The 15,933-nt window shown below is 35.0% G+C and overlaps 1 protein-coding gene across 8 annotated transcripts in view; it reads right to left on the bottom strand.

Annotated features, from left to right (window-relative positions):
• Ubr5 (ubiquitin protein ligase E3 component n-recognin 5) overlaps nt 1-15,933 on the bottom strand; it is a 129,743-nt gene that overhangs the window by 71,450 nt on the left and 42,360 nt on the right. For 6 of the 8 annotated variants that reach the window (XR_013423876.1, XM_078016838.1, XM_078016844.1 and 3 more), the window contains exons 6-9: nt 4,035-4,224; nt 3,693-3,852; nt 2,394-2,543; nt 378-589 (exon numbers count right to left, since the gene is read on the bottom strand). Coding sequence is in view for 7 of the 8 variants with exons in the window: in XM_078016838.1 (XP_077872964.1) it covers nt 378-589; nt 2,394-2,543; nt 3,693-3,852; nt 4,035-4,224 (712 nt within the window). In the remaining variant the exon portion in view is untranslated. The remainder of the gene's footprint in view (nt 1-377; nt 590-2,393; nt 2,544-3,692; nt 3,853-4,034; nt 4,225-15,933) is intronic. The other 2 variants (XM_078016841.1, XM_078016843.1) reach the window with 1 other exon arrangement.

The following is a 15,933-nucleotide window of genomic DNA, read 5'->3' as shown; positions in this document are numbered from 1 at the left end:
AATTTCTACTAAGGAATATGACCATTATTAGAGTAATCATAACTAGAAAAGAAGTCCTAGAACAGAATGCTGATATGTTATCTAAAATTACTCCCCCATCCCAATTTCTCTGATCTCATTCATCAAGTAGGGGAAAAAAAAGCACCAGTGAACACAATCACTCAGATGACTCACACAAGAACAATGAAGATGTACTACTTGAATTTAAAGGACACTTATCATTTTATATTTGTGGGTTTGCTTGGGGTTTTTTGTTGTTGCAGTGGAAGGGGGGGGCGCACAAAGTATAAATAAAACGGAAGCCTTTTTAGAGGGGAAAAAGAGGTACTTGACAGGAATTCATTTAAATGGAACGATGCGAATGTTTTTCCAAATACCTTATCAGGCCACCACTGCAAATCTTCTCCTAGAGATACTGGGCTTTGAACCGGTGTATTCTTCTTGTCCAAGTTGGGCTCTCCTTCTTTGCTGGTAGAACCCCTTTCATTATCAAATGAGGCTCCATCAAGCCACCTTCGCTCACGTAAACGTAAAACGGATTCACGTTCACGCAACAGCTCAGAGTCTCTCTCTAAGGGAAGAAGGAGAACTGGTATGCAATTGGGTCACACCAGTGGGATAAAAGTAAGCCACTCTCTAGTAAAGACCCTTTAGGATGCAACTAATAGCAGTTTATCTACTCACAAAAATTTATGTAAATGTATATCTAATAAAGCTGACATGCAACATTCAAAACATTAACCCTTTTCAAGTGATGGATGAAAATTATTTAAGTATTTTTTAAACCTATATAGAGGAATAGTTCAAAAGTGGTCTAGTACCAGCTATTATTTCAACTATATGATTTTAGAGCAGAATGGCTTTATTTTAAGTTTGACTGCGTTTTTATTAAATGGGATTTAAAATTTGGGTTTTCATTAGAAATGCTTAGTATAAATTTTCTAAGTTAGAAAAGTATACATATTAAAATTTCAACACATTAGAAAAAAAGAAGCAAACCAAAAGAGAATATTGCAAAGTCTTCAGTTACTTAAAAAAAAAAAAAAATGCTGATGGAAAAAAATACTTTATAGATTCCCCAATACCAATAAAAAAAAATGATGATGATGATGATGATGATAATAAAAAAAATACTTGAATAGGTTAAACCCCATTAACAAACTAATTATAAAATTTTGGATAATCAAGCCCTTGTTTGGGGTAATTTTTATAGGCTGGATTTTTATGAATGTTTTATTTTAAAATTTTTGAAGAACAAAACAGGTTTTGTTTTGTTTTGTTTTAAGCATCTATAGAAAGAATTTCCTTGACCAAAATGCTTCCCCTGCAATCGGTCTACAAACTATTTAAAGCCATTTTTTCCCATTTGCTCACACATTACTTTTTAAATAAAGGAATCAAAATAAGCTTTCTAAGATTTGTATAAAAGGATTAGGAACAATACATAGTTGCACCATAAAAAATTGCCAAATATGCAGTTCAAAAGTGGTTTAATACCAGCTGGTTTTCATGGTTTAAACTAAAAGTAATGCCTATACAGAATGAACACAGAAAAATATTGGGAAATGTAATACTTAATATATCTAAGATAATAAAGTACACTTTAAAAAAAACTTTTAAAGCTACTACATAATATGTTCAGTATGTTAAAAGATCACCCATAGGTCTGTTATTTAAATTAGGTATCTGCAGCAAAGTCATAATATAACATGGTATCTTTTCCTGTTTATTAATGATCAGTAAATATAGCTTATTTTTGCCTATTATTTGATCAATCAGTTTTAAATTCTAGAAAATAAAAATATAGAATCTATATTATAAGGTAAATTTGCTAAAAATGTATACAAGAAAGAAGTCAGCTTAATAGTTTCAGAGTTATCTTTCTGACCTTTATCACATACTGTATCTTTTAAGGATTTCAAACTTTTGAAAATTGCATTTTAACAAGCTAAACATTTACCTATACATTTAATACTGTTCAATCTCATTCTAATGTTTTTCACATTTTACTTTTCCATTTAACCAGGATTAAAAATGAACACAAAAATCATGTCATTTTAATCAAGGAGACTTGTTTTCTGAATGCTGCATGTCACTGTAAAGTAGAATTCTGCTTTTAGTTCAGAATCCAAATTCCTAATTAAAAATATAGTTCGGTAAGTTGTACCCTTGATATGCACTATAAAATATAAATAAGGTCATCTCTAAAATACTACTGTGGCTCTTCAAAATAAAAAAATTTTTAAAAAAGCTAGTTTTTAATGCCAAAGTACCCAAAAACACTAATAAGGAATGACATCATCTACTGTAATTTTGCAAATTCAAATACAGAGAATCTACCATCTCTCTCTATGCAGCCAGTCCATGATCAAAATGAAATAAATGCAAATTACCTCGAGATGAGCCTAGCCTGGAAAGTGATGAACGTCGAAAAGAAGGGTAACCAAAATAGCTAATGTCCTCAGAAAACATGGCATCCGCATCAATAATGACACTTGGGTGAGCAGAATGAATGTCAGCATCAAGAAGAGACATAAGATCCTCTACAAGCAGAAACAAAAAAATAAAAATGAAGCAGCTATAGAAAGTACATCTATAGAACACTGAACGATCTGTAAAATTTAAATCAGTGATTAATATTATCTAAGGGGGGAAAAAACAACAACTATCTAGGAAATGAAATTTATATTACTAACAAACTTTAAGGAACATGAGATGTAGTTGTTGCCAGTTCTACTTACTAAATTATCACCAGAAAAAAAAAAGGACTGCTTAAGATACAGAGATAATACAGTCAAAATCTAAATGAAAGTCAGGTAAGGTAGCATACACATGTAATCCCACCTAGAAGGGAGGCTAATGCAGTAAGATACCAAATTTGAGGCCAACCAGAGCAATTAAGAAAGACTTTATCCCAAAATAAAATTAAAAAGGGCTACAAATGCAGTGAACTGCTTGCCAACCCTGAGTGTTTACAAAGCCCTGGGCTTAATAATCCCCAATATCACCCACTCATCCCTGCCCCATAAAAATAAATAAATAAGCACAGTTTGATTATTATCTATTTTCAGGACCCTAATATATCTTTAAAGGTTTCTTTGTTGGGGTCTTTTAGCAAACTGCTGGGGAATGAATCCAGAGCCTCATACATGCTAGGTAAGCATCCTACCATTGAGTTACATCACCAGCTTATAATCTATTTTCATTAATAAGTTATCAAGCACCAACATTCCAGAGTCACATGTCAACCAGGATAAAGCACATAAATAACCATGTCTTTATTGGAACCAAGTACGAGTCCACTGAGCCAAATATTTCCCCATTTTCCCTTTACAGCAATGTTGCAATTAAATTAAGCAGCTCGGGGCTGGGGATGTGGCTCAAGCGGTAGCGCGCTTGCCTGGCATGCGTAAGGCCCGGGTTCGATCCTCAGCACCACATACCAACAAAGATGTTGTGTCTGCCGAGAACTAAAAAATAATAAATATTTAAAAATTTTCTCTCTCTCTCTCTCTCTCTCTCTCTCTCCCCCCCCCCACTCTCTCTCTTTAAAAAAAAAAAATTAAACAGCTCTACAGGGAAACCATCCACCACCTTTAGGAATAGTCAGAAAATCAGTTGTACTTTAAAATTCCATTCTTCAGTGAATGAGCACTCTAGAAATAAGAAAACCATGATAGTAATCCACCAACCTCCTGGCAAATAAGATTCACTGGCTGTATCATCCCCATCATCTCCATCTTCATCATCTCGGCTAAGTAAATTATTTACAGCAAGGTTTACATCAAGATTTGTTCTCTGGAGTTCTCGAATAATGACACTTCTGGATTTCCCTTGTAAAACAACTTGAGCCTAAAATTCAAAAATGAAGAATACTATGCTTATTTTCTTTAAATTCTTTGTCAAAATCAGCTTTCTACAAACAATACAGAAAAAAAAAATCAAATTCATGCTAAAAGTCATAGAGATGACCCACAACATTCAGTTAAGCCTCACCTTTTCTCACTGTCTTACATTAAATTTAAGATCCATACCTGTGAAATCAGTTCCTCAGGAATGACGGAAGCTGGAATAACTGGCTGGGGTTGGCTACCCAAAAGTCCAGACCCTCGATCCCGTCCTGTCCGAATGACTCGAGTCTGTCTCCGGGAATCTCGAGCTCCAGCTGATGACCTTCCAGAGGATCCTCCTCCACTTCCACCCACTCCAGAACTCCAACGGCTTCTAAATATTGGTGAATTTGTAAATTTAGCATATTAAACAATCCATTCTGAAAAGATGACTTCAATCTCATTTTCTTTCTTTTATGTTAAAGTACTAATTGTTTTATTTTTAAAATATTTTATTAGTTGTTGGTGGACCTTTATTTATTTTATGTGGTACTGAGAATTGAACCCAGTGCCTCACAAACGCTAGGCAAGTGTTCTACCACTGAGCCAGAAACCCAGTCCCTGTTATATTTTATAGCAATGATTTGACAAAAGAAAACGGTAATAGACTGGAGCTTTAAAATAGCTGTCCCAATTTTTTACTGTTGTTGTTTTGGGATTCTGGAGATTTAATCCAGAGACAATTTACCACTGAGCTACATTCCCAGCCCTCTCTATCCACTCCCTGTCCCTCACCATTTTTTGAGACAAGGTATCACTGAGTTGCTTAGAGGCTGGATTTGAACTTGCAATCCTCTTGTCTAAGCCCTCTCAAACCACAGACATGCACTACCATGCCCAGCCCATCCAATTCTTTAATGCTTAATGTAAATTCACTTTTTAGAAAGATAAATATCATATTTTTTCTTGATTAAAAAAATTATATGCATGCACACTCCTTGTCTTAACCCTAAGATAACATATCTCGCGTTAGCATTAAAAATCCCATTAGGGGCTGGGACTGTAGCTCAGTGGCAGAGCACTTTGCCTAGCATGTGTGAGGCACTGGGTTCGATCCTTAACATCTCGCAAAATAAACAAATTAAAGGGATTCTGTCCATCTACAAACACGAAAATTAAAAAAAAAAAAAAAAAAGTCCCATCAAACTCAACTACCAACATTCTGTTATACAAGAAGTAAAATTCAGTTCAGAACTCAAAGAGCGGGGGCTGGGGATGTGGCTTAAGCGGTAGCACGCTCGCCTGGCATGCGTGCGGCCTGGGTTCGATCCTCAGCACCACATACCAACAAAGATGTTGTGTCCGCCGAGAAAAAATTCCCTCTCCTCCCCCCCCTCCTCTCTCAATAAAAAAAAAATTAAAAAAAAAAGAACTCAAAGAGCTTTGCTTGGATAGCTGAGGGTGTAGTTTATTGGTAGGGCACTAAAAGAAAGGGAGGAGAGGAAGAAGGAGGGAGGGGAGGAGAGGAAGAAGGAGGGAGGGGAGGGGAGCAAAGAGAAAAACTGGTGTGATACTTGTTGTTGCACATTATCAATTCACATTATCCATTCACATTTTTGCAGAATATGCATCTATAGTTCAAGAAATGTCCAAGACAATTTTGGACAAAAGTAATATTTTGCATCCTTTGAACTATAGTATAAAACTGCACTTACTTCAGCGAAGTAACAGATTTTAGATGTCATATTAAATAACCATTAGTAGGTCAGAAAAAAACCAAAGGGGCTTCATTAAAAATACATTGTATTAAAAAAAAAAAAGGATATTGAGAAAATGAGGCCATTTACAGTAGCAACAAAAAGAGTAAAAATCTTAGGAATAAACTTAACCAAACTGAAAACTTATAGATCGAAAAGTACAAAACATTGCCTAAAAAAAAGAGAGAAAGAGAAATTATAGTAGGTAGGAAAAATACTCTACATTCATGGATTATAAGATTTAATATGGTTAAGAAGTCTATACTACCCTTGGAGCTGAGGTTGTAGCTCAGTGGTAGAGTGCTTGCCTAGCATGTTCGAGGTAAGGGTTCAATTCTCAGTACCACATATAAATAAATAAAACAAAGGTACATCAACAACTAAAAAAATTTAAAAAAAAAAATCTATATTACCCAATGCTACCTACCACTATTTCTATAGCCAAGATTACTCCTAAAGTACCAACAGCTTTTTTAAAAAAAATAAAATAAATAGAATCATGAAGAAAATCATCATAAAAATTCACATTGGGGGGACTGAGGTTATGGCTCAGCAGAGTGCTCTCCAAGCATGTGCAAGGCACTGGGTTCAATCCTTAGCACCACATAAAAATAAATAAATAAAATAAACGTATTGTTTCCAACTGCTACTAAAAAAATATATGTATTTTAAAAAATTCACATGGAGCCTCGGTAGTGGCTCAGTGGTACAGCACTTGCCTAGCATGTGTCAGACTCTGGGTTTGATCCTCAGCACCACAAATAAATTTAAAAAAATAAAAAAGGCATTGTGTCCTTCAACAATTTTAAAAAAAAAAAATTCACATGGAATCTCAGAGGACTCTGAAAAGCCTAAAACTATTTTGGGAAAAAACAACAAATTAGAGGATCCAATATTTTTGAACCATATGACAAAGATACAATGATCATAAGAGTGCAATACTAGGATAAAGACAAAATATACTGAATGAACTGAACAGAGAGCCCAGAAATATACAGTGTATATTTGAGTATACGGTGAAATGATCTCAGATAGCATCACAACTAATCAATGGAAAAACAACAGTCTTTTCAAGGACTGCTGGAAAAACTGGATCTCCACATGCAAAAGAATGAAAATGAATTGTTAAAAATGAAATTGGGGGCTGGGGTTAGGGCTCAATGGTAAAGTGCTCACCTAGCATGCATGAGGCACTGGGATCAATCCTCAGCACCACATAAAAATAAAGATATTGTGCCCACCTAAAACTAAAAAATAAAATTAAAAAAATGGAAATGGACCACATAGAAAAATTAACTCAAAAGGGATCAAAGACGCAAACATAAGGCTTTATATTCTAAACAAATTATAAAACTACTAATGGAAAACACAGGGGGAAAGCTTTACTACATTGGAGTTGTCAATGATTTCTTGGATATAACACCAAAAACATGGGCAACAAAAGCAAAATTAGACAAATGGTCTTTAAATCTTGTGCACAAAGACACAATCAATAGGGTAGGAGGCAATATACAGAATGGGATAAAATATTTGCAAATCATTCAAAAAGAGGTTATTCTATAGGAAATATTGAGAAATCCTATAGGCTATGACACATGCCTGTAATCCCAGCTATTCTGGAGGCTGAGGCAGGAAGACGAAAGTTCAAGGCGAGCTTCAGCAATTTATTGAGAACCTGTCTCAAAATTCAAAAACCTGGGGATGTAGTTCAGTGGTAAAGTGTCCCTGGGTTTCAATCTCCAGGACTTGAATAGACATTTCTCCAAAGATTATATGCAGATGGCTAACAAGCAATTCACTGTCACAAATTTACAAATTTAATTAGGATGGCTACTGTAGAAAAATAGAAACTAATAAATGTGAATATGGGTTAAAATTCAGACATTTATGCACTTTTGGTAGGAATTTTTAAATGATACAACTACTACGGAAAAAAGTACAAAGGTTCCTCAAAACACTAAAAGGAGAACTACTACAATCATCTAGCAACAGCGCTTCTGGGTATACATCAAAAGAACCGAAAGCAGGGTCTTGAAGAAAGATCTACACAGCCACATTCACAGCAGCACTATTCACAGTAGCCAAGTGGCAGAAGCAATCCAAATATCCACATAAGGAAGATGGATAAACTAGATGTAGTACACAATGAAATGTTATTTATTTAATCTTAAAAAAGGAAACCCTTTGAAAGCTATAATACAGATAAACTTTGAGGACATTCTACTACCTGAAATAACCCAGTCACAAAAAGAAAAAAGTGATTCCACTTAAAAAGTAGTCAAATTCATAGAAAAAGAATGGTGACTGCTAGGAGGGAAGGTAGAAAAAGCGCATAGCTATTTAATGAATACAGTTTCAGATTTGAAAAAAAAGAAGATTCAGAGACCTGTTTTACAACAATGTGAATATACTTATCATTACTAGGTTGTATAGATGGTTAGGACTTGTGGAAGAGTACTTCTGGATTCTACCTTAAGACTGAAGAGGGAATGAGGAGGTTGGGTGGGAAGAGGAAGAGAGGGAAAAGGGGACAAGAAGGCAGAAGAGGAGAAGAAGAAAACCATACCAAAGAATCTTAAAAAGAAATAATTAGGATAACTCTAAGCCTCGGTTTGCCTGGGATAGTGCCAGTTTAACCCTATTGTCTGAGCCCAATTACTGATTTCACTCTAAAAGGTCCCAGTTTGGACAAGAAATTATATAACCAATGAGATAAAAGGAATATGACTTGATATTTCTACCAAGTAATGCCAATCATTTTTCCCCAAGCAAATAATGCTAGAAACCCAATCAGATATATTATTGAAATATAAGTGCACTCCTGGACATACTTTGTAAGTATCACAAACTAAAATTTCTATGAGAGGTAAACAGACAACACAAACAGGGAAAGCCAAAGTAACAGCAGAGTGGAGAACATATCTGCCTATCTAAGCATTCAAATTTGTTAAGCACTGCTGGTTTTAATCTGTCACACTTCCACCAACTGCCAGCTTGCAGTTTCAGCTACACAAATTCTAGACTGAGTTTCACTGAAAAGACAACTATAAAATACATCTGACCTGTCCTTATATGGGTGCTACCACCGGAGTACACCAGGTTTTCCCACTCTCACCTACTATGCCATGTTTCTCCTATCAGAAATCAAACCAAAACATCTCTAGCCATTAGAGAAATACAAATCAAAATAATACTGAGATTTCATCTCACTCCAGTCAGAATGGCAACATCAAGAATACAAGTAATAATGAATGTTGGCCAGGATGTGAGGAAAACCGTATATTCATACATTGCTGGTAGGACTGTAAACTGGTACAACCACTCTGGAAAGCAGTATGGAGATTCCTCAGAAAACTTGGAATGGAACTACCATTTGGGAACTACCATTTGACCCAGTTATCCCATTGTTCAGTTTATACCCAAAGGACTTAAAATTGGCATACTACAGTGACGCAGCCACATCAATGCTTACAGAAGCTCAATTCACAATAGCTAAGCTATACAACCAACCTAGGTGCCCTTCAACAGATAAATAGATAAAGAAAATGTATATACACATAATGGACTATTGCTCAGCCATAAAAAAGAATGACTTTAAGACTTGTCAGTACATGGATGGATCTGGAGACTATTATGCCAATAATAGGCCAATCCCCCTCCCCCCCAAAAAAAGCTGAGTGTTTTGATATATGGATGCTAACACACAAGTGAAGGGGAGAAGTTCGGCGGATTAGACAAAGGGGAATGAAGGGAGCGGAGGGGACAGGAATAAGAAAGACAGTGGGATGAACTGGACATAACTTTGATACATACAAATACACCACAGTGAATCTCTACATCATGTACAAGACTGGGATCCTAATTAGAGTAAGGTATACTCCATGTTTGTAGAAATATATCAAAATACACTCTACTGTAATACATAACTAAAAAGAAGGAAACAAACCAAAAAATTCAAACCAAATACCTGTCCCTAGATCTAAACATCTAACCAGCTTGCTGTCTAAATAAAGATTAATCTGTTAAGATAAGCATGCAATACTGAGATCCATTGGTAATCACAAAGGAATAGGTATTCCTTTAATACAGATTAAAGAGAACTACATAATTTTTAACCTTAAGGTAAAATTGTACATACACACACACACACACACACACACACACACACACACACACACACACACACAGAGGACCCTGGCTGGGTCTGCTTTCTGTTGTTTGCTTACCAAATTAATCCTACGATTCTGATTCCATTATATAGGACCAAGGCACACAAAATGATTCAAAATCAAAAGAAAATCATGACCTATGGATATATATATATATAATATATATAAATAATATATATATTTTATATATATATATATATAAAATCAAAAAACAAGGAAAAGACTGAGAAACTGTCGTAGTCAAGGGGAGTGTAAGAAAAACTGGGATTTTAAGAGGAAAAAAAAAGGCATGAGATAAAAAATAAGGTAATGTGAATAACGTTAAGAACTTTAGTTGAGGGCCAGGGTTGTGGCTCAGTGGCAGAGCATTTGCCTAGCATGTGTGAAGCACTGGGTTCTATTCTCAGCACCACATATAAATAAATAAAATTTTAAAAAAGAAGTTACAATACTTAAAAAAAGACTTTAGTTGATAAAACATATTAGTATTCATTAATTAACTATAACAAATATATTATACTATGCAAGATGTTGTAATAATAAAAACTGAGTATGGGGTATATGGAAACTCTCAGTACTGCCTGTGTAATTTTTTTCTCAGTCTACATCTCCTTAAAAGGAAGTTTATTCTTAAAGTTTATTTTTAAAATTCACATACATATGCACATACATGTACTAATATATGTGCAACTATGTACATTTGTGTATTTATTTGCACAATGAGTCTCAACATTTAAGTCAGGAGATCTCATTAAAAATACAGATTTGGCCAGGTTTGATGGCGCACACCTGTAATCCCAGAGGCTCAGGAGGCTAAGGCAAGAGAATCCTTAGTTCAAAGCCAACCCCGGCAAAAGTGACTCAATGAGACCCTGTCTCTAAAACACAAAATAGGACTGGGGATGTGGCTCAGTAGTATCCCTGCCCCCCAAAATGCAGATCTGTACATTTTCTTCAGACCGAAAAAAAAAAGTGTAGCAGGCCACAGAGATTTGGATTTGGCAACAATGGCCCTGTATTTTCCCACAACAATAATCAGCTCCTTTAAAAATTAGACATTCAGCTGGGCATGGTGGAACATACCTGTAATATTAGCTATAACAGAAGGATTGAGGCCAGCCTCAGCAGCTTAAGTAGGCCCAGTCTCAAAATTAACCAAAAAAAAAAAAAAAAAAAAGGCTGGGAGTATATATCAGGGGTACAATGCCCTGGGTTCAATCCCAGTATCATGACAGAGAAAAAAAGAAGGCATACAGTTTGTCAGAATCCTGCTACGTAGCATCTTTTGCACTTGGTCAGCTTCAACTATTTGTCATTTCCAAGTACCTGCTTGGCTTTTAGATTTTAAATCCTGTACTAATTATTGCCTCAAATTAAATCTTAAAGAACCATGGTAGCTAAAACCAATGAAAAGCAGATTACAACTATCATCTATTATGTCCAGTGTTAACAAATAATAGAAGAGACTTTTGAATAATAACACCTCCTTTTAACCTTATTATTAAACACAAATAAAGTCCCTTGTCTTCTCCCATATAAATCTGGTGCTCTTATCATTAAACTGGTTTGAAATGAGACTAACAAAAATATCTAGGAAACTGCTGAAGTATCCTAGAGGATATATGTGAAGTGATTATTAAATAAAGAAGACAACAACAGGCAGAAATTATAAGCACACAAACCTGACAACTAGCGCGTGCACACACACACATATACATACACACACACACAATAATTCCTAATTATGCTCATTCACAATAAATAATCACCTCTCAATAATCCATAATGATGGAAAAAAAACAGTATGGATTATCCCAAAATCTGTCAAACACAGTTTTCAAATAGACAATTCACTTCCTGATTCAACATATCTCCCAGGAGCCAAAATAAGCAACCCTAAATTCTGTAGGAAGGGGTTAAAGACCAAGATCAGCAAGGACTGTCTCTTTCATATTAGATTATATCTGGTACATTTGTGGTTAAAAAGGCCCCTTTGGGGACTCAAGATCTGCCTGTTCTGGATTCTCTTAATACATGTTATAAGTTTCAAATGTCTTTAAACACACACACACCAAAAAAAAAAAAAAAAAAACTACACAAAGGGAAATGAAAAATACAAATGAAAATTTTTTGACTCTAAAATTTCTTGGTTTACAAAATAACATGATCACAATCAACAAACAGAATTTTCATAAAGCCTAAGAGAAACATGCCTTTAAATGCTTACACATAAGACATCCACATACCCAAATAAAAAATTAAAAAAAAAAAAAAGACTGTCTCTGAGTTAGTCAGTGGGCACCTATGACACTTTTCAATATTGCGATCCATGAATCCAATGCTAAAGAGAGTTTAATGGAGAAGAAACTTGTGTAGGGGGTTAGAAGAATACAGTCAAACATGGGCAGGGGAGGATTTCCAAGAACTAATGCTTCTTTCTGCATTTTAAAAGAGTCGTAAAATTGGCCCTAATCATCTTTGGAGTCTGTCTACAGAGGTTTTATTCAAGCTTGAGTGAATTATTTTATCATTGTATCTGCTACATATTTTAATAGCAAATTCATAAAATTCCACTGCTCTATTTCAGTATTTCTGTAATACATTCTATAATAAAGCTTGGTTCCATGAAAGCTTTCTTCATTATGAAAAGAGGACTTGAATCTATGGGATAATTTGAGCAACATAATAAATAATATTAATGGATTATAATACACAAAATAAGACAAATATTCATGAGACTACAATGATTATATAAATAACCAATAGAAAAAGATAGTGTGGATATTAAAAAAAAAAAAGATGAGAGAAAACTATTCCTTAAGTATAAAAGAAATGATGGGGACAAGTTTCTGGCTGTAGTGGGGACTAAACCTAGGCCTCACATTGAACTATATCCTTAGACCTTATTTTAATTTTGAGATAGGGACTCTCTAAGATGCACAGACTGATCTAAACTTGCAATATCCTGCCTCAGTCTCTGGAGCAGTTGGAATTACAGGCTTATGTAAACAAGCCTGGTTAAATGATGGGAATAGTTAAAAATCAGTCAACCCCAAAGTAACAACTAATTCAGACCAAAAGCAACTATGGATGCTAAAATCAGTGAGCAGAAATGAGATATTTACAATTCACAAAAATTGACTTCCCACAAAATACTTATTAATGACAAAGAGGAAAACATTAATTTTACAGTGGGAAAACCTGGCAGATACCACCTTAACTAAATAAACAGAAAAGTAATTTCATCCACAGCAATGAGATATCAACATCACACCAGCGCGGTATTAGGCTCAGAGAAGGGCATATCACCACTTCTGCAGTATTCTTGCCAATAACACATCATAAGAAAACAATGGAAAATCCAAATACTGTACAATACACCCACCAGCTTTTCAAACTCATCAGGATCTAAAAAGACAAAGACTGAGGAGCTGTCCCAAATTGGAGGAATCTAAAGAAAGGTGTCAGCTTAAATTCAACTGGGACCCTGTATTGAATCCTGGACCAGAGAAAGGGTACTGGTGGCCAAATAGCAACATTCGAACAGGATCTACAGCATAAGCAATGATTACGTTAATTTCTTGGTTTGTAGAATTTGGCTATATAAGATGTTCACATGTGAGGAAACTGAGTGAAAGGTACAGACACTAATTCTCTGTAATATTTTTGAAAATTTTTAATTAGTTAAATTAATTCAAAATAAAAAGTTAAATTTCAAAATAAAAGAACACAGGATTAGGAACTAATGGTAATGGAAAACTAAAATAGAGATCAGCAAACATTTTTGTAAAGAGCAAACAAAGGCTAAATAATTAGATTTGGGGAGCTAACCAGTTAGTAAGTAGCCACTCATCTTTGCTATTACAGCACAAAAGCAGCCACAGGTGCATGGGACTCAATTTGACCTTCAGGTTGTATACTTTGCTGACCACAGGTAAACAAAGAAATGCTTATATTTAAGGAAAGTATTCTTTGCCATAGCAGACATTAATTATTCTTTCTTAAATAAATATAAAAATAAAAAATATCCAGGCTTATCTAGTGAATTAAACTTCATTTGCTATATGCTACTTTTATTACATGCTATTTTCCAAATTTCTTATCACACACTATATGCAAAGGACCATTAAAAAGTCATACAAGGGATGGGGATACAGCTCAGTGGTATGAGTGCTTGTCTAGCAATGCCAAGTTCCTTAGTTCTGTCCCCAGCACTACTAACATAAAATAACATAAATTAAATAAGATTAAAAAGCTCTCTCTGCTTCCTGATTGTCCTATCCTGAGGGCATTCCTCTGCCATACTCTTCTGCTGTGATGTTACACCTCACATTAGGCCAAGAGCAAAAGCTGGCTGTCTATGAACTAAGACCTCTGAAATCTTATGATGTCTCCCTTTTGCATGTACTCCCTTCATGGTGTCATCTGCCATGTGACATAGCCAACAGGCCCCTCATCAGAATCAAGTTGATGCTGGTGACAACCGCCCCCCATCACTGAGCTTCCAGAACAGTCAGTACTTTTCTCTCCATCTTATCAATAAAGGAGCAAAGGAAATGAGAGAATGAACACTGTGCGGATAAAGCTGAGAAGACCCAGAAAAAGTAATCACTTGCCAAAGATCATTACGTAAACTCAGTAATGGAATGAATACCAACAATGAGGTGTCCCCATTCCAGTTTCAAGGTTCTTTGATCTATGCTGCCCTATTCTCCAAAATTAGTTCCAAGACTCCACTTAATGTATTGTAACTAGTGGCACATTGACTTTCAATTTTCTAACTATTATTCAAATTAGAGAAATTTTGTTTTGATACAGTCTGAAATATACCATGAAAGACAATATTATATCATCCTCTGGATAAACAACATCATTGTTGAAAATATTTTTAAAAACTAACCATTATCATTTTTGAAGTATTTATGGCAGCATTATTTTAAATGTTTACCTATTTTAACTTACTGAATCCTATTATCATCATCATCCCTACTTTGAGAATAAGGAAATTCTCACCAAAGAAGAGAACTTCCTTGCCTATGGTCACACAGCTGGTAAGGGCTTCAACAAGGATCTGGACCAGGTAATCTGGCTCCAGTGTCAGTACTCCTTACCACTATACCCTACTGTCTTTCAAAATTATTGTTTTGTTATTGTTACTAAGGAACTTTAAAATATAAAAAAGGACAAAAGAAGAAAATAAAGTTCATCTACCACCCAGAGATACTATTAATGATACTGAGTTGTGTTGTTATTATTTAATTGTAATTCAAATCATACCGAAATATGGGCACAGCCCTGAAAGTTCTCTTCATTGGATATTATACTCTGTTCCAAGGATGGAGGTGCTCCAGTATACCTTGAGTCCCATAAAATAAAGGACAGCTTTTGAAGGCTATTCCCTATTAATATGACACTAGTGTACACTCAGTCTCTTAGGCATACTGATAAGATAAAATTTAAAATGAGCTTCCCAAATGAAGTCTGGGATACCACTGGACAGGCTAAAACTTCTGTGTCTATCTGGTTTGCTTTCAACCCTTACCAAGGAGAGAGACAAGTGGAGGTCCCTTTCCTTAAAGCTGGTAACATACCCTAAATTAATGGGCTTGCATATATAATGATAAGATTATTTAGAATTCTTGATGAAACTGGTTTTCCATATCTGAGCAATGATTCTATTATTATCATTAACACAAAGATAGAGAAATTCCAAAAGCAGACATTAAAAAAAAAAAAAATCCAGAATAACTCAAAGCTAGCAGCTAGGCATACCACAGGCCCATTCTTCCACTTAGTTCATTAGGACTAGTAGCAAGAACTCTACTTAAGCAATTTTCTTGGGTTGCCCAAATTAATTCCTCCAAATAAGGGCAGGATAGCTATTTGGGGAGTAGGCAACTTCTAGGATCTGACTTAAATGAATGCTAAGCATGGGCTTCATTATATATATTCAATGGTTACTGTTTTACTAAACAGAGAATTTTAGGATACACAAATGAGGAGGATACATGTGTTCTTTAATTTCCTTTTGGCTCATTAAAAATAATTTAATAAATATGCATCATCTCATGAGCAGGTGAAAAGGGGAAATGCTCATTTCAAACACTGAAATATTTTGGTGTCCTAGAAAATGCATATGGCCTCAACAATTTAAATACATCTTCTTTCCTGCACTGT

The sequence above is a fragment of the Ictidomys tridecemlineatus genome, chromosome 7 (genome assembly GCF_052094955.1).
Source record: "Ictidomys tridecemlineatus isolate mIctTri1 chromosome 7, mIctTri1.hap1, whole genome shotgun sequence".
Classification (NCBI taxonomy): Eukaryota; Metazoa; Chordata; class Mammalia; order Rodentia; family Sciuridae; genus Ictidomys; species Ictidomys tridecemlineatus.
The sequence above is the reverse complement of the archived record's forward strand: the minus strand, read 5'-3'. Positions and strand labels throughout refer to the sequence as shown.